Source organism: Lemur catta, chromosome 9, assembly GCF_020740605.2.
Source record: "Lemur catta isolate mLemCat1 chromosome 9, mLemCat1.pri, whole genome shotgun sequence".
NCBI lineage: Eukaryota > Metazoa > Chordata > Mammalia > Primates > Lemuridae > Lemur > Lemur catta.
In genome coordinates, this window is record NC_059136.1 from 25,994,505 (window position 1) to 26,018,018 (window position 23,514).

At 45.4% G+C, this 23,514-nt stretch overlaps 1 protein-coding gene across 3 annotated transcripts in view; it reads left to right on the forward strand.

Annotated features, from left to right (window-relative positions):
• AGO2 (argonaute RISC catalytic component 2) overlaps positions 1–23,514 on the forward strand; it is a 113,451-nt gene that overhangs the window by 41,994 nt on the left and 47,943 nt on the right. For all 3 annotated transcript variants that reach the window (XM_045560805.1, XM_045560807.1, XM_045560806.1), the window contains exons 2-3: positions 7,324–7,519; positions 23,191–23,311. In XM_045560805.1, the coding sequence (XP_045416761.1) occupies positions 7,324–7,519; positions 23,191–23,311 (317 nt within the window). The remainder of the gene's footprint in view (positions 1–7,323; positions 7,520–23,190; positions 23,312–23,514) is intronic.

Below are 23,514 nucleotides of genomic sequence, written 5' to 3' on the forward strand. Positions count from 1 at the left end.
GTCCTGCGTCTTGGCAATCGGCCAGACTCAAATCCACCTCCCTGTGGAAGCAGGCTGGGTTTGGTTTTGTTGTCTTTGTTCCTAGTTGGCTGGTGGGTTGCCCGGGTCTGACACTACAGCTCTGCAGAGTGTGTAGTTGTTTTGTCTCCAGCTGACAGAAGCAGATGTTCCTGTCTGCATTCTTAGGGCTCATTCTGAGAATGCCTTCATTCATTTCACCAGGGAGGCTGCTGTGACTGTGTTTAATCTAGTTCAGTCAACCTGGGTGGCCATCATCACCGAGGCTCGCCTGTGTAGACAGCAGGTGAATTGTCCACCGCGCACCCTGGTTTTAGCAGGAGGGTACCAGTTTGAGCATCTGCTTTCTGGTCTGTGCTCTGATGAGCCATCAACCTGTCCTGCTCCATACCTCATAGCGAACAGCTCACATCCAGGTGGTCGCACTGCTCCGACAGCACCTGGCCACGGCACCCGGACGCGTCCGTCGCTCAGCCGAGAAGCCTTCGTTTGAGCTTGGAGGAGACCATGTCCAAGCCCACCGGCTCCACAGCCCTGAGCTATTTTTATCACTTTCTTTGGCCTTCATAATTTCTAGCTTTTGCCCCACACAATAAAAACAGAGTTCTAGAAGGAAAACAGGGTACGCATGCTTTGAGTAATGATGTTCTGAAAAGAGCTTTGCATGCCGTTTGGGTAGCAAATCTCTCAGGCTTCGTGTCCCCTGAGGCACGGGTGCCGAGGGCTGGGCAGCTTCCTAGAAGAGAGCCCGTGCTCCAGCCTCTCCACAGAGCCACGGCACAAGCTCAGGTGGTGGCTGGACAGCACTGTGATACAGACCCCAGGCCTCGTGGTTTTCTGGCTGGTGGCCAAGGCTGCTTAATTTATGAGCTGAGCTGTTCATTTACTTCACGGGCTGTGTGGTTTAGATTTTTCTTAAGGAACATTTAAGTCACCTAGGAGTGCACAGTCATGCAGGTCTTTTTGTTTTTTAAAGGTCGCATAACTCAGATGTCACGGAAGGAATGCGTGTGTGTGGGGGCGGGAGGCAGGAACCCCACTGCTGGGCACCGGCCTCTCTCGGAAGTCTCAGTGTACGTGTCCCTCCCCCAGATTTAGCCCCCAGACCAGTCTCCTGGGCATTGTATCCCCAGCACCTGCATAGGGCTGGGCTCACAGTCGGTGACTCAGCAGGCCAGAGGGACAGCTGAGTTACTCTTTCCCTGTCCTCAGTTCCCAAGGTGACTTCCTGCTCCAAATCCTGTGATTCATTACATGTCATCTCTGGTCGAGGACATTTTCCTTGGCCTGGGGGGATATACACTGGTGACATTTGCATGTGTGCTTGTTACACAGTAGGCTCTCAGTAAAAGCTTGGGTGTGTGGGGGTGGGGACCAGGTTGCAGAGGTTGTCATCTCCCCCTTAGGTTCAAGATCTGTGTCCCCAACCTAACCTGTGTTAAGCAGTTTGTTTGAAAATCAATTTTATATGCACAAGTCTGTAGAAAATAGCAGAGACGTAATCTCTAGACAATTTTTCGAGCTTGTCTGCTTGCTTGTCCCAGAAGAGCTTGCTTTCCATGCCAGGCGCTGGCTTGTTTCTTCCCTCAGTGGTGTCGGCAGAGCCACTGTCCCAGAGCGCCCAAGCCCAGTTCCCAGCCTGCCGTGCTGGTGTGGCCCCAGGCACGCGCGGCCTGATGTCAGCAGCGCTGCTGTCAGGCCCCGGCAGGACGCTGCGTCGATTCCCAGCTCCCAGCCCCTCGTGCCCAGGCAGCCCATGTGAGAGCCTGGTTGTCATGGCAGCCAGTAAAATCGTGAGCTCGGCGCACATCAGCGCAGCCATGGAGACAGGAGAGCCCCCGCTAGGCGCAATCCTGTCGTCAGAGCTGCTCCTGTCTTGGCTGCCAGGCCATGGGAGACACGGCCCAGGGGGCAGACCCGGCCCCTCCCACAACACAACAACAGCAACCACAGGAGACTGGTGACATTTTTGGGAGCCAAGACACCGTCTTCTGTGTTTAGGGATGAGGCCACTCTGTCCCCTGTGAGCAGGCGGTTCTTATACATTAGGTCTTGAACTGCCACACCAGCCTGGTGGAGCTTGTGAGACGTCCTTTCCAGAGTAGTGGTTTTCAAGGCACAGAACAAAATACACAGGATGGCAGAGGAAACCAGTCATACTGAGGCAGTCAACAAAATACCGTGTCAAATGTGTGACAAAGTAGTAAATGACCTCCTTTTCACTTTTAAGTGCAAGATCCAGCAGCAGGTGAGTTGGAAACACACTGTGTGGCATAGGTAGAGGCTGCCAAGTGACATGGGCACACCTGTGCCTTTTGTCAGTGTTGCAGGTTCTGCTGATGTTGCTGTGGCTTTTCGCATTCCCAGTGGCAGGAAGTGCTATGTTCCAGTTAGAGGTTAGTGAAACACAGTTGAAAAATTTTCCCCATCCACATCTGAAGTACCCCAAGTTCTCTGAGTAGACCCCAGGTGGAGAACTCCTGCTGTTGGTTCCAGGGGGACTCTCCCCTCCCAAGCTGGCTTCTCTGGCTTTCAAATGGCCAGCTGGGCTCCTCCTACCAGGGCACTCTGGTCAGGGCTGGTCCTGGGACACTCTGTGGCCCGACATGGGCCTCAGGGAGCCAGACCAGCTCCACAGGTGCAGGCCACAGCAGAGAGGCGGGTAGGGCTGGCCTGGCTGTAACTCGGTGACCCCAGTGATTCACCTGCCAAGCTTTCTGTGTGTAGCATTTGTCCTGAGGGAGAGGGCCAGAGAGTTTACCTGTTTCTCAGAGAAGCACAGGACATCAAAAAAGGGAGGGAATCACAAAATTGTGGGGTGAACTGGTGCCATGGGAGGTGGTGGAGCTGGGGTGTGAGGCCAGGTTGGAGGGAGGCTGAGAAGTGGGCAGCAGCATCTCACACCAGGCTCGGGCTCACGCACACAGTGTCTTGTGGCGTTCTAGGTGGCAGGAAGTGCCAGCGTGCGTGCAGGGGCTGGGGACTGTGGTGGTGGTTCTAGTGCCCGAGGACGAGGGTCAGACCCAGCAGTCAATGGAGGTGAGAGACGGGGCTGGGGAAAGGCAGGGCTGTGGGGAGGGTGTGTTTGCACCGGCTGGTGGAAGGAAGTGTGCGAGGGGGGCGGCGGGCGGTGTCTGCCAGGCACTGCGCGCCTTCGTGTGGGTCCTGGTCCCTCTCCTGGGGTGTAGGTGAAGGTGCTCTGCAAAGGCACTTCAGCAAAGCATTTATACTGTTGAAAGTGAAAATTTGGAAACCACCGAAGTGGCATCAGTAGGTGATGACTCAGTGAGTGATGCAATCACTAGAGATGTTTTAGAGAATATTTTATGCGCATAATGTAATGTTAAATACAAGAAGCAGGGCACAAAACTGCCTAATCCCAAGTTAGCACATGTGCACAGAATTATATATATGTGCCTAGAAAAAGTCTGGCATTTTACAGGGATTACCTCTGAGTACTGGCATTATGGGTGATTTTTATTTTCTTTGTGTTTTTTTCTATCTTCTGTAGTAAGCTTTGGTAATCAAGGAAAAAGCTATAGTACATGAACGCAGTCACCTAGTCATGTCTCCCAATGGGCAGAGAAGCAAGCCTTCTTCATTCAGGGGGGCGTGTCACCCTCAGGGGCTGGTTTAGAAGGATCTGTGGTTGAGTGGAAATAGCCAGGGGTGGAGCTGCATGCCCAGGATGGTCCCCCCCTCACCCTCTCGTCACATGGGCTTGTCCATGACGAGGCAGTGTACGGAGATCTTCTGGAAGGTGGCCAAGGTTCCTTCCCTCCAAGGGGGGTCCAGCATGCCTTACTGAAGCCCTCCTGCCACACACCCATGGTGATGCGGTGAGCACACGTGTCCACTTGGCCACTCCCCTGGTGCCTGTGTGGTGCCCAGGGGGTCGGGGACTGTTTTCCCAGCCTTTTCACTGGTCAGCTGTGAGGCCAGAGGCTGTATTGCCATTCTAGTGCCAACGATGTGACTCTTGTGACCAGGCCTGTCTGCTGGGGAACCTGGGGCATCCATGGGTGGCCTAGGCCACACACAGGCATCCTGCAGGTTGCTCCCTGCGCTCCTCTCCCGAGACCTGGCAGCTCCCCAGGGTCTCGTGCCCTACTCCCTCCGTCGAGAGGCTGTTAACCCTCCCATCTTGAAAGTTTGTTGGGTATAAGCAAAAGTTCCTAGACAATGTTCTTAGCAGGGCCACTGTTGGTGATTTTTCATCAAGCAGAACTGTCTCTTGGGGCACAGAATTTCTGCAGCTCCTCCCACCCAACCCAGGCATGCAGCCCCTTGAGAACCTTGGGAGTCCTCACCTTCCTCTTCCGTGTGCCAGCTTTCCCCTGGTCCCTGTCCCTTACTTAGAGGGAGGGCTAGGGATGAGAGCCCCCATGGCCAGGGGGTTGCCAGGAGGTGGCCCTTGGGGGCAGGGTTCACCCAGCATGGTCTGCCAGGGCCAGTGCAGACCTGCTGGGGGATTTCTGTAGGAGGAGCATCGCGTCCTGCAGACGGCTTGCTTACAAGCTCCCTCCTCTCGGCATTTGCTACACACACCGAAACTTCTTGGTCCTCGTGACCCAGTTGCTCAGACAGGAAGTCGATCACTCATTCACTACACATTTCCCTTTTGCTGTTTGAGATGTGGCTCTAAAAATGGAATCTTAAAGGCGTGGAGTGATCCGCAAATCAGTAAACCCTTGGCACCTGTTTTGTACCTGCTGCTGTGCTGGGTTCTGGGCCTTGGGCTCTGCCCTCAGCACTCACTCTAGGTAGGAATCCCGGCCTAATGCATAAATTGTTAAAGTGCTGAGGGTGCTGCCAACTGTGCGTGTGGGGAGGAATCATTGCCCTTCCCAGGAACAGCTGGGGTCCCTCCGAACTACAGGCACACCTTGTTTTATTATGCTTCAAGATAACCGCATTTTTTACAAATTGAAGGTTTGTGGCAACCCTGCCTCAAACAAGTCTCTTAGCACCGTGCTTCAGCAGCATGTGCTCGCTTTGTGTCTCTGTGTCTGCATATTTAGCAATAAAGTATTTAAGGTACGTACATTTTTTAAAGACGTAATGCCATTGCGCACTTAATAGACTATTGTGTAAATATAACATTTATATGCACTGGGAAACCAAAAAATTCACTTGACTCGCTTTATTGCAACATTCGCTTTATTGCAGTGGTCTGGAACTGAATCCACAATCTCCGAGGTATGCCTATATTACATTCCAGGAATTTCTGGATGAATAAGAACGATTTGCCTTCCCACTGCCAAGGGTTTTGACCCCTGATCCGGAAATAAGATCAACACTTACAGAAACAATCAGAAATGGATTTAAAACAAAATGCTTGATTAGTTGCCAGATGAGAAGCCTGATTGCGCATGCTGCCTGTGGCCGGGGGGCGGGAAGATGAGCTGGGTGTTGGAGGGAGTGTTCGCAGGACAGAGAACCTGAATTTCTCCTTGGAGGATGGAGACGCTGGAGCACATCTCTTGAACCAGAGTGCGCTGGGCAGCCTGGCAGTAGTGGGGAGATGGAGATGGGGCCTTAAGACATCGGCGGGGACTTGGGACTGGCTTGCTGTTCTGTGGGCACCCAGCTCAGTGGCATCTCCCTGGCGACATCCTCCCAGGTGCCACCTCCTATTGACTGTTACTCGGGCTTTCCCTCATTCAGCAGCGAATGCTTGGAGAACTCATCTTTAGGTGATATTAGACTTAATTTTTAAAACCATGTGTGTCAAATGTGATGAATGTGTGCGTGCCCATTTACACCTTCTTCTGGCCTCTCGTACCTTTGGTTTACATCTTGTGTGTTATTTCCCTTTGGGGCCAGGTGCTCACCCTCCGGGGACAGTGGCCTGCACTGGGGCCGGCACACTCCGCCCTCGTCCTCATTCGCATGTGGGGCTCCTCCGTCCACACTCCTGCTGGACTCTCCTCGCTAGTATTTTGCTTCTGATCCTCCAGCGTGTTTTGGCAGCTTATACTTGGGATACGTGTGAATGATCAGAATAGATCTAAGATACCACCGAGGATTCAGGCTCGCAGAGGTTTCCTCATCTTCAGTGGTAGTTTCCTTCCCCAAGATGAGGGAGGGTGGGCCCCGCCCCATTTCCTCTGCCTTGAGAAATTCTGCGGCTCTAACTTGTGATTGTATATGCCACATGCTTTCCTGTGAAGTGCCAGTATTTTCATTATTAAAAGCTAAAAGCAAGAAGAAGATAGCTTGTGAAATTACATGTTTTGTGAATTGCCTTTGCATTTTCCTCGTTGCTTTTAATGTAGGTTAGTATTGCAAGCAGGTTCACAAGTTTCTTGTTGCCCGTTACAAATGCTGTAGAAGGAGTAGGGTTTTGGAGGAGGCTACTTAGGAGAAATAGGACCAGCCAGAGAAATGGGCTTAATCTGTGCTTGGTCAGATTTAAGTAACATAAAGCCATTAGCTGCGGTGCAAGCCGGGGGCCCTTGGGCAGTGGTGGGTGGAGGAGCCTGGTTTGGAGCCGGCATCTCAGCTCTGCTTCACCAGCCATTGCTCTACCTACCTGTCTGACATTCTCATGTTCCATGGTGACCCCTTTGTCCTGTGGGGACCCTTAAGGGGACAGTTATTCTCTTCCACTTAGAGAATGTTCCTGGCTCAGAAATTGAAATTGACCATGGGTCCAGATTTCTGTGGCTTTGTAACTGGATGTTTCTTGGGACAAAAATGTAACTATTTGTGGTTTAACTTTGTTTCTACCCTCAAAGTTTCTTCTTGCTGGGTAGATGGACACCACTGGAGAACAGGGACCATGTGTGGTCGCTGTTCCACCTCAGTGCCTCATAGGGAGAAGCCGTCAGTCCCCAAGGGAGTGGATGGGCTTGTTGAGCTGATGTGGTTTGAATTTTTCTCATATGTCATTGCTGAAGACTTGAGATGAAGTTTATTTCTGCATTTCCTGTGTAAATTAATGGTTTAAACAGCAACAAAGGAAGGATGCCCCGTTGACAGTTTTGGCCCCATTAAGTACAGATGAATCTTGTCCCTTTGACCATGTCTCCCTTGCTGATAATTCACACTGCCTCATCTTTTTAGATCCTCATGTGCAAAGAATGTGCACATGGCGAGTGTGATGCCTAATGAGTTATTATAGTATATTGTAGTAAATAATTGGCTTTCTGTGGAGATGCCACCTCTGTGGAAATGTGGTGTTGGGCTAGGCGCGAAGGGAAGTACCAGAGTGGGTGTGGGGTGGCTCGGGGCCAAGAGGAGTGGGGAGGGCCGAGGAAGTCCGCTGTCCCCGTAACGGGTCTCCTCTCTGCTGTTTTCCAGTGCTTGCGCCTCCGGCGCCGCCGCCACCCCCCATCCAAGGATATGCCTTCAAGCCTCCACCCAGACCTGACTTTGGGACCTCCGGGAGAACAATCAAATTACAGGCCAATTTCTTCGAAATGGACATCCCCAAAATTGACATCTATCATTATGAATTGGATATCAAGCCAGAGAAATGCCCAAGGAGAGTTAACAGGTATTATATTCTGTCCTTTATTGATCTGTGCAGGTGGTCTGTGCCTACAGACACGATATCTAGTATTCTCAGCAACTCCATCTGACATTTTCTCAGAAAGTTTTGAATGCATTTGTGTTTCAAAAAATGTTTTTGTATTGAGACACAATTCCAGTACAGAGAAATACACAGATCGTATATGCACACCTTGATGGGTGAGTTCTGACAAACGTGTACACGCATCACCCTAGAAAGTTGCCTCATTTTGTCTTCCAGTCAGTCCCCAGCCTGAGTCACAGTGTTCTGATTGGTATCAGCACAGATTAGTTTCCATGGTAACCGAGTGATGAGCCAGTGAGATCATATCCCCTTGGTCCTGACTTCTTTTACCCAGCACAGTTTATTGAGATTCACCCGTCTCATTGTGCATTTTAGTATCTTATTATTGCTAAGGAATAATCTATTATATATTTCATAATTTATTTTTCATCTTCCTGTTAGACAGTTGGGCAGTCTAGACTTTGGCCATTATGAATATAGCTGCTATGAACATTCTAGTTCAAGTCCTTTTTTGTGGCAATATGTTCTTACAAATACTTGGGAGTAGAATTGCTAAGCCAAAGGGCAGGTGTAGGTTTAGCTGCCTATGAACTTGCCAAATAGTTGGCCAAAGCAGTTGTGCCATTTTACTCCTCTCGGCAATGTGTTCCACATCCTTGTCAGCACTTGGTTTTAATTTTCATTTCCCTGATAACTTGATGAGCTGAGCACCATTTCATGTGTTTGTGTGTATATACTATTTTCCTAAATTAAATATATGTTTCTAGTGAAGTGTCTGTTGAAGTCTTTTGCTTATTTTTTATTGAATTATGTGTCTTTTTGTTATAAGACAAATAGACAAATATATCCTATATTTGTAGGACTTTTTAGTATATTCTAGAATCAAGTTTTATTAAGGTTCAATTTTAGTATATTCTAGAATCTAGAATTCTAATCTAGAATTTAGTATATTCTAGAATCTAGAATTCTAATCAATTTTAGTATATTTCTAGAATCAAGTTGTATTAAGGTTCTTGAGAGACAGAACCAGTAGGATATATATGCAGTCATGCACCATATGACATTTTGGTCAACAATAGACTGCATGTATGATGGTGTCCCCGTAAGATTATAATGGAGCTGAAAAATTCAGCTCTATCTTGAATTCATTTTGTTGTGTGGTGTGAGGTAAGGTTCTGTTGCAAAGACTTTCCCCATTGATTTACCTTTGCAGGCACCTTTGAAAGCAAAGTCAATTGATTGGATACGTCGAGTGTCCCTTATCCACAGTGCTTGGAACCAGAAATGTTTCAGATTTCAGATTTTTTTAGACTTTGGAATATATGTGTTATATTTACAGTTGGGCATTCCCTGTCTGAAAATCTAAAATCCGAAATGCACCAATGAGTATTTCCTTTCAGTGTCATGTTGCCACTCAAAGTTCCATATTTTGGGGCATTCTGGATTTTCAGATTAGGGATCCTCAAACTGTATATATGGATCTATTTCTGGATTCTCTTTTGTCTTTAAGCTAATAACTGATTGTCTTGTTAACTGTAGTTTTATCATAAGGCTTGAAACCGCAATAATTTCTCCAAATTTGTTGTTCTTCACAGTCATTTTGGTTATTCTAGGTCTTTTGCTTTTCCAAATAAATAAAATAATAAAAACTGGTCAATTTCTACCAGAAAGCCCCTTCAAATTTTTTTTTATTGTGATTATTTTGAATCCAAAGTATGTTACATTCTTTGATGCTGCTGTAAATGGTATTTAAAATTTTTATTTTCTAGGAGGGGTAGGGAGTAACTGCAAATGAGTATGGTGTTTCTTTTTGGAATGATGAAGATTTTTAAAATTTAGATCATGGTGATATGGTTGCAAAACTCTGAATATACTAAAATTGTTGAATTGTATACGTTATTTTAGTTTTGGGTTTTTTGTTTTCTTGAGATAAGATCTCGTTCTGTTACTGTGAGTAGAGTGCAGTGGCATCATGATAGCTCACTACAACCTCAAATTCCTGGGCTCAAACGATCCTCTTTACTCAGCCTCCTGAGTAACTGGGACTACAGGTCCATGCCACCATGCCCAGATAATTTTTTTTTTTTCCTATTTTTTGTGGAGATGAGGTCTCGCTGTGTTGCTCAGGCTGGACTTCAACTCCTGGCCTCAAACTATCCTCTCACCTTTGCCTCCCAAAGTACTAGGATTACAGGCGCAAGCCACCGTGCCTGGCCTGCATTATATACTTTTAATGGATAAATTTTATGGTTATATGGATGATATCTCAGTAAAGATGTTACAGTTTTTTTCATTATTTTTGAATAAAGATGGTTTTACTTCTTTCCAGTTTTTAATGCATTTTTATTTCTTTCACTTGCCTTAATGCAGTGGGTTAGAAATCCATTATAATGTTAAATGTGAGTGGTAAAAATGAACATCCTTGCCTTGTTCCTGATCTTAGGAGGGGAAGCAATCAATCTTTCATGTATAAAATATGTTAGTTGAAGGATTTTCACAGAAACCCTTTATCAGGCTGAGGGGAATTCTCTTCCTCATTTGCTGGCAGTTAATCTCATCGTTATGTTGAATTCTGTAATTTTTTTCTGTATTTGTTGAGGTGATCATATTTTTCTCCTTTTTTATCTTAATTTGGTGAGTTGCATCAATTTTTTTTTTGGATGTTAAATCAACCTTGCATTCCTAAGACTGATGATGTATTATTTTACATGCATCTTCAGTCATTCTGTATTATTTTTATATATTGCTTGATTGAATTTGTTAGTGTTAAGAATTTTTTTGTCTGTGCTGCTAAGGGACATTGGTCTGTAATTTTCTTCTCTTGTCAGGTTTTGATGTCAGGGTTATGTGACATAATTAAACAAACTGCAAGGTGTTTCCTCCTCCTCTGTATACTGAAAGAGTAAAATGTGACATTTGTATAATTTCTTCCTTAAATGTTTGACTGAATTTGTCATTGAATCCATTTGGACGTGGAGTTTTCTTTGTAGGAAATGTTTCATACAATGTAATATCTCGATATCAGGCTATTCAGATTTTTCTTTTTGTGTCAGTTTTGGTAGTTTGTGTATTTCAAGGATTCTCTCCACTTCATCTAAGTTGTTGGGTTTTTTGGCATAAAGTTCATAACATTCTTTTCAAGGACCTGTAGTGAAAGCCCCTGTTCTAATCCTGATATTTTACATTTTTATGTTCTATTTTTTGTTTATCTGGTTTGCTTGGGGTTTACAATTTATTCATCTTTTCACATAACCAGCTTTTTACTTCGTTGGTTTTTCTCTCTGGTTGTTTGATTTTCCCTGTTTTTCTGCTCTGATCTTTATTATTTTCTTCCTTCTACTCACTCTGTTTAGATGATCAATTTTAAACTTTTCCTTTTTTGTAATATATTTAAGACCATAAGCTTCCCTCTAAACCTGGTTTTGTAACACAGATTTTGATACATTTAAATTTTCATTCAGTTCAAAATATTTTCTCATTTTCCTTGTAACTTCTTCTTTACCCCATGGGTTTTTAGAAGTGTTCAGTTTCTATTTGGGGATTTAAAAAAAATACTCTGTTATTACTGATTTCTAATTTAATTCCTTTATGGTTAGAGCACGTACTCTGTAAGATTTCAGTCTTTTGAAACTTATTAGGACTTAATTATGCTTAAGCATGTGATTTATCTTGGTAAACATTCCCATGCACTTGAGAAGAATTTTATTCTGGAGTTATTGGATGTTGAGTTCTATAAATATCAGATGGACTTGCTTAATATTATTATTCTAATCCTTTATATCCTTTTTAATTTTTTTATCCAAGTGTGATGATACGGATTTGTTTATGTCTCTAATACTGTTTTTGTTTTATGTTTTTTGAAGCTCCATTGTTGGATATACATACATCTATAATTGTGTCTTGAATGATAAATTTATGCTTTTATCATTACATAATTTCTCCCTTCTTTGTATTTGGTAATACTTCTTAAAAAGTGGTTTTTAAAAATCCAAGTATTAATATAGCCTCATGAACATTCTTATCCTTATTGCTTGACGTATCTTTTTGCGTGCTTGACCTTCCAACTCATGTGTGTGTTTGTATTTCAAATGCATCCCCGCAGACATCATGGAATTGGGCCTTGCTTTATCCAGTCTGACAATTTCTCCTTTTCATTGGAGTGTCAGGTTCATGTAAACTTAATGTAATTATCTGTGATTGGATTTAAGTCTACCATCTTGCTATTTGTTTTCTATTTTTGTATCTTTTTTGTTCTTGTTTTCCTTTTTTCTTTTGGGTTCATCACATTTTTTTTTTTTTTAGTATTCCATTTTATTTCCTCTATTGGCTTTTAATTTTATTTCTTTGATTTTTAAATGATGGCTCTACAGGTTTCAGCATGTTTGTTTAACTTACCAGTCTGCTTAGCATTACCATGCAGCTTCATGTGAAATGTAAGGACTGAATAAAAGTATGATCTGTCCCCCACCATCCTTATGGTATCCTTATATATTTTACTTCTACATATGTATAAACCCCATGGTGTGATGTTATTTTAAGGAAACTAAGATAGTTATTACATTTGCGCATGTATTACCCATATCTAATTCTTTTTTTTTTTTTTTTTTTTTAAAGACACAGTGTCTTGCTCTATCACCCTGGCTCCACTCATTTTCCCACCCCAGCCTCCCAAGTAGCTGGGACTACAGGCACACCACGCCTGGCCAATATATAGGGGTTTTTTTGTTTGTTTTGGTTTTTTTTTTGGTACAGACGTGGTCTTGCTTGTTGTGCAGGCTGGTCTCGAACTCCTGGCTGAAGTGATCCTCTCACTTGGCCTCCCGAAGTGCTAGGATTACAGGCGTGAGCCACCGCTCCTCGCCTGATGCTCTTTATCTTTTCCTATGCATCAATGTTTTCGTCTGGCTTCATTTCCCTTCAGCCTGAAGAATGTTCTTTAGCCTTTCTTGTTGTGCAAGTCTGCCAGTGATCAGCTGTGCCAGCATTTTCTAAAAATCTATGTATTTCTTTATTTCATCCTCAATTTTTGAAAGATATTTGTGCTGGATATAGAATTCTGGCTTGAGAAGCTTTTTTTTTCCTCCTCAGCACCTTAAAAATGTTCCTGCCTTGTCTTCTAACTCCCATTGTTTCTGATGAAATATCAGTTAAAATTCTTACCATAGTTCCCCTTTATGTAATTTATCTTTTTCCTTAATATTCTTATTTTGCTTTTCAACTGTTTGTGATGTGTTTAAGTGTAGTTTTCTTTATATTTTTCCTTCCTCGGGTTTGTTGAGTTTGTTTGATTTGTATGTTGTTATCTTTCATGAAATTTTAGAAAGTATTGACCTTCATTTCTTCAAATATTTTTTCCTGCCCCATTTCCTCTTGTATTGGATTGCCATTACCAGCATATTAGACCATTTGACATTGACTTCAGGTCATTGAGCCTATGATTAAAAAATATATCTTTCCCCCTCTTTTTAGTTTGGATAATTTTTATTGCTTTTTCCTCAAGATCACATTATCATTTTTTCTGTACTATGCTTTCTGCTATTGTAACTATCCAGTGAATTTTTTCCATTTAATTATTTGATTGTTTTTAGAGAATGGGTCTTGCTCTGTTGCCCAGGCTGGAGGGCAGTGGCATCATAGCTCACTGTAACCTCCAACTCCTAGGCTCAAGAGATCCTCTGGCCTCAGCCTCCCAAGTAATTAGGACTACAGGCATGGCATATGCCTGACTAATTTTTTTTCTTTTATGTAAATACGGGGTCTCACTATGTTGCCGCCAGTTGGTCTCGAACTCCTGGGTCAAGCAATCCTCCTACCTCTGTCCCCCAAAGTGCTGGAATTACAGGCATGAGCCACTAGACCTCATCTTTCTTATAGATATTGTACTTTTCAGTCTTAGAATTTGTATTTGGTTTTCTTTCATAGTTTATGTTCTCTGCAGAGATTTCCTCATCTGTTCATCAATTATTTCCATCTTTTTCTTGATTACTTTGAATGTATTTATAGTCATAGGATATTTGTCTTAAGAGCCCTTATCTACTAATTACAATATATGGGTTATCTCAGGCTTTACTTTAGATTACATGTCACCTTTCCTTGCTTAATCAAACACATAGTAATTTTTTTGTTCTTTTAGACATTGTATATATGATGTTGATAAAGTTGAGTTGCTGTCTTTTCTGATACACTGCGTCTTCTCCACTCTGGACTCCACCACTCTCTCCTTGGCTGAATAAGACTGTTGCTGTCCAGCACTCCCAACCCTGTATTGTGGTTTATAAATTGCTTCCAGGCCAGGATGTTACAGTGAATGCGGGGCTGAACTCATGTTCCCTTTGTTCAGTGATCACAGTCGCAAGCTGCCAGTTTTCTAATGCCAAAAACAGCTGTGTTGGCCAGGCATGGTGGCTCACTCCTGTAATCCTAGCACTCTGGCAGGCCAAGGAGGATAGCTTGAGGTCAGGAGTTTGAGACCAGGCTCAGCAAGAGCGAGACCCCATCTCTACTAAAAATAGAAAGAAATTAGCCAGGCAACTAAAAATACAAAAAATTAGCCAGGCATGGTGCACGCCTGTAGTCCCAGCTACTCGGGAGGCTGAGGCAGGAGGATTGCTTGAGCTCAGGAGTTTGAGGTTGCTGTGAGCTAGGCTGACACCACGGCATTCTAGCCGGGGCAACAGAGTGAGACTCTGTCTGAAAAAAAATAGTGGATTCATATTTTTTCTTGTTTTGTAGTTGTTTAGGGCAGGAGGATAAGTCCAATACCAATTATTTCATGATGGTCAGAAACAGAAGTCTCATTTGCAATTCAATAACTCAGATGGGTTCCTGGTTTGCGCTGGTGCCTTATAGACATAAAGTACTCTTCGCCATAATACTTTTCACTGAATACAACCTTTGTAGGAGAAAGGATATCTGGGCACTCAGTTCCCTGATCTATAAAACTAAGCAGTCAGATCCATTCAGTGTGTCTGCAGTATGCTGAGAGTTATGTTATATCCTTTAATTTTTTTTTATTTTTTTATTTTTCATTTATTATTATTATTTTTTTTTTGGAGACAGGGTCTCACCCTATCACCTGGGCTAGAGTGCAATGGCTCATCACAGCTCACTGCAACTTCAAATTGCTGGGCTAAAGTGATCCTCCTGCTTCAGCCTCCCAAGTAGCTGGGACTACAGGCATGCCACCACACCTGGCCAAATTTTTCTATTTTTGGTAGAGACAGGGTCTTGCATTTGCTCAGGCTGATCCCGAACTCCTGACCTTAAACAATCCTTCCAGCTCCCAAAGTGCTAAGATTATAGGCAGGAGCCACCACGCCTGGCCCATAGTAAATCCTTTAAATATGTACTTACTAAGAAGTATTCTGAACAAAACCTATGGACACAACTGGGTTAAACAGCTTTCTTTACTGAAAGTCTTTCTGATCTTTTAATATGTCTCACGCTTTGTGATTTTCTATAAATGGGCTTGTTGGTTTGTTTTTGAGTTTCCCTGGGATAGAAACCCATAAGAATCTATGTTCTAGGGCAGGGGTCCCCAACCTTTAGTGAATTGTATAATCATTCATTATATATTACAGTGTAATAATAATAGAAATAAAGTACACAATAAATATAATTTGGTTGAATCATCCTGAAACCATCCCCACCGTACCCCCAGTCTATAGAAAAATTGTCTTCCATGAAAACAGTCCCTGGTGTCAGAAAGGTTGGGGACCTCTGTCCTAGGGTATACTTTTAGAACTGGAATGAAGGAATGAAAAAGCATTCACGTTTCTGGGCTTTTGAGTGGTATGGTGGCAGGTGGGCTCTTAGGCCATCAACTCATCAACTGCAGTGCACACAAAGCTTTCCTTTATGAAAGTGGGCAAATAAGGGCCCACCTGCCACCATACCACTCAGAAGCTTTGTCATCTGGCACCAGAAACAGGCTGACAGTGATTAAAAAGTGATGTCTTTTTTTTTTTCAGACACAGTCTCACTCTGTTGCCTGGGCCAGAGTGAGTGCCGTGGCATCAGCCTAGCTCACAGCAACCTCAAACTCCTAGGCTCAAGCCATCCTCCTGCCTCAGTCTCCTGAGTAGCTGGGACTACAGGCACACACCACCATGCCCGGTTAATTTTTTTTCTATTTTTAGTTGTTTGGCTAACTTTCTTTCTATTTTTAGTAGAGAGACAGAGTCTCACTCTTGCTCAGGCTGGGCTTGAACCTCTTGATCTCAAGCGATCCACCCGCCTCGGCCTCCCAGAGTGCTAGGATTACAGGTGTGAGCCCCACCACACCTGGCCAAAAAGAGACATCTTAACCTCACTACACTAGCACATGCCTGTTGTTTTATAATTTCACCTGTAAGTTAGCCATGTTTGGAAACTGTGTCAGATCACACATTAGCAAGCAGCAACTGTAGCACTTGTGCTGCCTGTTCAGGCCGAGGCCAGCCCACTAGGTTTTGTAAGAGTTGCCACCTAGTTAAACACATGAAACTTTAGGGTTCTTCTTTTTACTATTAATTCTGATGGACTGTAAGGTCCAATCTTAAAACAGCATATGAAGAATGTTAGAGGTAAAGTTTTTGAGCAAAACCCACGTGGAGCACCTTGACTGCCTCCCTCCCTCTGCCAACCAGCTAGCGTTTCGGAGACCTCTGTTGGATGTGCCCCTGGGCATACAGTGGTGGAGACACATAGTTCCTGTCCCTAGTAGGGAAGAGAGTCAGACCGGGGATTGGCAGTACCCAGCGTCAGCACTGGGGGAGGCGAGCTCAGCATAGAAGGGGACGGTAGGAGGGAGGTGCTCAGTCCATCCTGTGGTCTGTGCCCCAGGGGGCCACTTTGTCACAGCACTCAGCACCCCAACTCTTTCCCTGCTACTGCTACCACGCTGTACTCTGTGAAAGCAGAGATGGTGTCCTGGCTATGAGTTCCAGACCCATGCACATGGTGTAGGTACTTAATAAGCCCAACATTGAAACCTCGTTCAAGGCCATGAGAAAAAACTCCATCATCTCTTGGTCACCCCAGGACGTTATGGTGAATGTGTCGTGAGACCTGGCCTCAACACCTGTTGCTGAGCAGCTACTGTGCCTAGGATTCAATGCAAGGCAGGGTCCCCCACCTCAGGGTGCGCCCAGTATTTCTGTGGGTACTGAGACAGCTAGTGCACAGCGGGGCTTTGGGCCAGGCGGGCCTTGCCAGCCTTGCCATCAGCTCTCCGCTCAGAAGCGCAGCGTGGAGGTGTGTGCCTTGTCCCTCGACTGCTCCTCCCCGTTCTCGAGATCTGCTGAGTGTCTCAGGGGGACGCTGCAGGAGCCAGGGCGCTGAGCCTGGGAGGGAAGGCTGGGGCAGCACAGCTGTGTCCTCGGCAGCCTCCCACTGAGGGCACTGTGACTCTGGGTACTAGCCACCTGGGGAGTGTAAATTGGACTAGACTCCTTAGGAAGCAGTTTACAATGAAAACATAGTATACCCTTTAGCCACCGGTTCTCTCTCCAAGTCTGTATCTCAAAGAGATACATATAGGATGTGTACTCTGATATCACAATGGCAAAACAAGAAACCATCTAACTGTCAGTTAGGAGGAGATGGTTACGTGAAGGCACTGTGGAACACTGTGACACTGCTGAGAGCAAAAAAGTGAAGCTGCCCTGTGTGGCCACCACGTCCAGAAACAGGCCACTGTGGTTTATTACTATGAATATTAAGGTACGTGGTCAAATAATATTTATATTGCTGGACTTGGTGGCTATATTATATATAGTGACAAGGAAAGATCTCAAAGACATACAGTTGGGAAGTAGCAAGCTTCAGAACCATGTGTGTGATATCGTATGTATAAAAATTATAATAAAATTTATGGACCTCTGTGTTTATGAAAATGCATAGCTTTGAAAATGATCGGGTTACTTCTGAGAAGGGCTTGAGATGAGGTCTAAGCAGACTTCTAGCTGTATCAGAGCGTTAAACTTACAACGAGAATGTATTAACGCAGTCTGTTTAATTAGAAATTAACGAAAGAATGAATTTTTTTAAAAGAAGAAACTTCTCAGAATTATGACAAAGTGACAAAGGGATAAACAAGCTAATAGGGGGTGCATCGGCCCCTCTGGACTGGCAGACGCGTGCCGGGTACTGCCGGGCAGTTCTGTTTGGCAGTTAGGAGCAGGCCCAGGAGAAGGGACACCCAGGTTTGCGTCTTGGTGCTGCCCTCCCTCACCTTCGGCTTTGTGCCTCAGTGTCTGCATGTAGAAAATGGAGGTGACAGTGCCTACCTTCAGGGCTATCATGAAGACTGAATGAGTTCCACATCAAGCATTTGGTGGAGGATAAGTGCCAACAGGTTTGCCATCATTAGCTTTGTTCTCAGTTTGAACATATAGATCATTCTGTAAGATGCTGGGTGCATGATGTGTGCAGATGGTCTCTGGGCTGTTGCCTCTTGAGCAAGGTCAGCGTTGAGCCTGAGAGCTGCTCGCAGCAAAGGTGTTTCTCTGGAGCCCACCCCGTGCAATGCAGCTACTTTACCCTCCAGTAGTCACACTCACAGAAAGGAAGAATATAACTCTGGGACTCCAGAAAAAGCCCCCCAGGGGGTTCCTGCAGGTACCTCTGTAGTTGCTGAGGAGCAGTTGGTCAGGGAAGGGACATGGCACAGGGTGGTGGGTGGCTTTTCTTTTAGAAACTGGAAATAAAATTTTTTGAAAATTAGGTGTGCTGGCATGTGCTTGTGGTCCCAGGTACTCAGGAGGCTGAGGCAGGAGGATGGCTTGAGCCCAGGAGTTGGAGGCTGCAGTGAGCTATGATGATGCCACTGCTCTCCAGCCTGGGTGACAGAGGGAGACCCTGTCTGAAAAAAAAAAAGAAAGAAAGAAAAGAAATTGGGAGAAGGAAAGGGTGGGAAGGGATAGGGTGGCACAGAGTCTGGGATGTAATAAATGATGTATTGATGTTATGTTACATTATACAGTAACATGATATAAATCTTTTTCCAAACATGACCATCCTATGTAGGCACATCACCCAGGAATTCCTCTGCTGCTGTAAGAAACTCATATCAGAGTGGTATAAGATTGTCTCATAGAAGAAAAAAGGTAACTCCATGCGTATCGCTAGAGACCTCAGCTCTGTGGGGCATGTGTGCTGCAGAGAGGGCGAGAGGCTGGGGATGCCTCCCTTGTGCCGCCCCAGCGGGAGGCTGTGCAGGACTCTGAGGTGTGTTTATCTGATGGTTGACTTTGCCATTCTGGGCTCTTCATTCCTGAGCTCCTCCCCTTCCCCACCTCTTCCCCTGAGAACACGTAATGAATGAATAAAGACTGAGTACCAGAAGGGGAGGAAAACGGGTGCCTTCATTCAGGAAACATCTAGGTAGTGTTTACTTTGTGCTGGGCCCTGCAGACACAGTGGCAGAGGCAGGGGCTCTGTCTTTCCAAAGCTTAGCTTCCTCTGCGGCTCCTGGGTTCTCAACAAATACAGCCTAATGTCCACCGGTAGTGGCAGTCGTCTTGTTCATGGTCTTTTTCTCATGCTGTGGTGATCCTGTGACCTATAGTATAGAAATGAACAGAAGTGGAGATGGCATCTTTGTTATATTGTGAACCCCAGAGGGAACTTTGGTTTGCTGTGGACTTTGGGGGAGGTTTCCTTCTAGATTTCCTACTAAATTAAGATGTTTCCTTCCATATCCTAGTTTGCTCATTTTTAAAAAATCTTGAATGGGTGTTGAATTTTATTAAATGCTTTCTTCTACATCTTTGAGATTGTCATAATGTTTTTTTTTTTGGTTACACTAATTTTTAAAAACATAAACCCACTTTATTGAGATATAATTTACACACAACGAAAAGCATTCCTTTTAAGTTAGAGGCATACCTTATTTTATTGTGCTTTGCAGATACCGTGGGATTTTTTTTTAAAAACAAATTGAAGGTTTGTGGCAACCCAGCTTTAACCAATCCACGTCATTCTTCCAACAGCATGTGCTTACTTCATGTTTATATGTCAGCATTTTTAGCAATAAAGTATTTTTTAAATTAAGGTATTAATATGTGCATTTGCTGTAGACACAATGCTATTGCATACTTAAGAGACTACAGTATAGTGTGAATATAATATTTATATGCACTGGGAAACCAAAGACTTTGTGTGACTGGTTTTATTTTGATACTCCCTTTATTTTGGCGGTCTGGAGCCAAGCTTGCAGTATCTGCGAGGTATGCCTGTATGTATTACAGTTCTGTGAACATTAGAAAAGTGTACACAAACCACTGCAATCAAGGTGAAGAACCCACCATCAACCCCAAAGCTCCTTCTTGTCCCTTCGCAGGCAATCCTGCCACACCCTTCCCTGAGCAGCCCCAGACGACCTGCTGTCTGTCAATGTAGATTGGTTTTTCCCTCTTAGAGAATTTCATATGAGTGGAATCATTATCATCATATAGATATCCTCCTGTGTGTCTGGCTTCATTCCCTGGGCATATTTTTAAGATAACAGTCATCAAGTTGCATGTAGCAGTGATTCATACAATAGAATAAAAGTATTACATTGTGTGGCTATACTGTAATTGCCCATTCACCAGTTGATGAACATTTGAATTGTTTCCAGTTTGGTGCTGTTGTACACATGTGTACACAAATCTCTGTGTGGATATGTGTTTTCATTTCTCTTGTGTAATTGTCAGGCATTGCTAATGGTGTGGTAGGTACACCCTGACCTTTGTAAGAAACTGCCAGACATTCTCCCAAAGTGGCTGTGAATCCTTTGCCTTCCCAGCAGCCATGTGTAAGGGCTCAGCTCCCCACCTGCCCCCTCCTTCACCCACCCTTGGTATTGTTGGTCTTTTTAACGTTAGCCAATCCCCTGGTGTTTCTCTGTGGTTTTGGTAGCATTTCCCTAATGATGAGTGAAGAACTTCCTTTAAGGTGCTCACTGGCCCTTTGTGTATCTTTTGCCATGGGTCTCATCAAACCTTTTGCTCATTTTTAAATTGGATTATTTGTCTTACTGAATTGTAAGATTTTTTTTTTTATAGTATGTACACAAGTCCTTTCTCAGATACATAGCTGTGTGTTATTAGAATGTTTTCTCCCAGTCAGTTGCTCACTTTTTCCTTTTTATAATGGTGTCTTTTGATGTCCTAAGAAATCTTGGTCTATCCCAAAGTTCATGAATATTTTTCTCTTGTCTTCTAGAAGTTTTACAGTTACAGCTTTACTTTAAGTTTATAATCTGTGTTAATTAGTTTTATACTGTTAAACTCAGCCTCTCATTTCTGGTGTAGACTGAACTTTGACATGGTGTATATTTTTTTAACTAGTTTTGAGACCCAGTTTGTTACTATTTGTTCCAGTGCCTGAGTTCTTGGTGGGTTGACCCATGTTCCCACTTAGTGCTCAGCTCCTCGGGCTCCAAGGTGAAGGTTTTGTAGCCTCGTAAAATGAGTTGGGAGTGTGCCCTCTTTTTCTCTTCAGGACGAATTTGAATTCAGTTGGAGTGATTTTTTCTTTGAATGTGGGTGAAATGCCCCCAGTGGAGCCATTTGTGCCTCAAGTTGAGCCCAAAGTCTTGGCCTGGACGAGGACGATGGCATCCTTTAAGGTTGGGGACCTTAAAGGTCTGGACAGTGTGGAGGAAAGAGCTGCCTTGCTTTGAGGGCTGCAGGGCACACCTTGTCGTGGGCATGGGCTCCACAGTGTAGTTTGGGGAGATTTGGGGTGAGATTGTGCCCTGTGTGTGAGGCAGGGTGGCGGAGGTGGAAGCTGACTGCCTTGGGCTGTGGCCTGCCCAGGCTGGATCCCCGGGGTAGTGTCAAAGGCTGGTGCTTTCTCAGTTGCTGCGAGGGCCATTTGCCGCAGGCACGCCCCAGACCCAGGTGGTGGGGTGTGGTTAGCTGGATCCCTGGAGATCCACCTCCTGGTTTTATTGTTGGTGAAAGTCAGTGGGCAAAGCCCTCTAGGCTAGCTTTCCTCATATGCTGGGAAGGGAATGGATTGAGTTGCTGCATTCCTGCTTCCTGAGGGATGACAGCGGCTCTGCCTGGGAGAAAGGACTGTTCCAGCACAGTGGGCTCGATCCCACCTCCTCATGAAAGTCTATCCTGTGTTCTCTCTTCCGCCGCCCACCTCCCCCTGCCGCAGCCTCTTCTCCGCTGCACAGCCCCCGGCTGCTGTTTCCTGGCGAAAGGCTGAGGCGTGTCCGACAGAGCTCTGCGTGTCCCCCGAGCGTGGGCCTCTGTGGGGCGGCAGGGAGCCTGGCTCCTCCTGGGTGTGCTGTACAGGCCGTGTGTGTGTGAGAGCCAGGTGTGTGGCTGGCTGGCCTGACAGGCCTCAGCACCACCCTGAGTGCTGAGAGTGCTGTGCCAGGTGGGGCCCTCTTTGGACAGACAGGGGGTGGGCAGGCGGCGTCCTCGCTGGGCTGAGGCTGCTGTCTGGAGCCCACGGGAGTCTGGTCGTCTGTAGAGTGTGTTTCTGGAGCTGGGTGTGGGGCAGGGGGAGGTCGAGGTCTCCTTTCTCAGGGGTTGCAGCAGAGCAGTGTCCGTGGGCTCAGCGGGCTTCCGTTGCTCTGATGCCTGAGGAATAAACTGCACCAACCTCTCAGTCCCTTACAGCAGTGGTCCCCAACCTTTCTGGCACCAGGGACCAGTTTCACAGAAGATAATTTTTCCAGGGACCAGGGGTGGGGAGGGATGGTTTTGGGATGATTCAAGCATGTTACATTTATTGTGCACTTTATTTCCATTGTGATTACATTGTAATATATAATGAAAAAATAATATGACTCGCCATAATGCAGAATCTAATGCTGTCACTGGTCTGACAGGAGGCGGAGCTTTCATGGTCATGTGGGATGAAGCTTTGCTTGCTCATTCTCCGCTCACCTCCTGCTGTGTACCCGGTTCCCAAGAGGCCGTGGACTGGTAGCAGTCTGAGGCCCAAGGGGGTGGGGACTGCAGCCCTACAGCAACAGACATCCATTTTACACCCATGGCTCTGCGGGTGGCTGTGGTTTGGCTGGGGCTCTGGGTCAGGCTGGGCTGGGTTGGAATCAAGTTCAAGGTCTTCATTCTGGAGCCCAGGTGGAAGGGGCAGCAGTACTTGGCACACCTTCTTCTAACAATCACAGGAGCCAAAGGGCAGGCCAGCCTCACAGACGCCTTGGCAGGCGTTGCACAGCATGTCCTCTGGCCAACTCTGGTGGTCACACGAGGCTCACAGCCGAGCCCGGCCCGTGTGTCGTGTGTCAGGGGGGCAGTTTCTATGAGCAACGGGGCCCCTGCACAGTCCACAGCAGAGGCATGGGGAGCAAATCCCACAGCTGTGGAACCAGAATCCCACCAGCTCTTCTCCTCAATGCCCCTGGGGAGTTCTGGACGTTCTGGAAAGTATCTGTCATCTGTGTATGTGGCGTATAAAATGCCTGGCACTTAGCAAGTTTTCCGGTGTTTGTGTGACTCAATAAATGAGCAAAACCCACATACGGTTCTAGTTTGATTCTTTGTAGAAAGAAAGTTGAAAGTCACGTTACCAAAAGGAGCCACAGGTGTTATAAATTGCTTAAAAACCAACGTCAAAAAAATGCCGTCCTGTGTACCATTTCCCTGGTTTTACTGATGTTCTGCCTGAATTCTTTATTTCAGGGAAATAGTGGAGCATATGGTCCAGCACTTTAAAACACAGATCTTTGGGGATCGGAAACCAGTGTTTGATGGGAGGAAGAACCTGTATACAGCCATGCCCCTTCCGATCGGGAGGGATAAGGTAAGCTCACGGAGGTGGGCCGGGATCAGCGGGTGGGGTGTGCAGTGAAGTAAAGTTCAAACGTGGCGTAAAGTCAGTGATTCCTCGTCTCACACACTAACCCCTTCACCTGGGAGGAGCCAGCCGCTCACTGGCCATGTGCTTCTCCCCAAGACCCATAAAAACCTTCCCAGTGTTGTGGTTTGCAGTGATGGAGGCTTAAC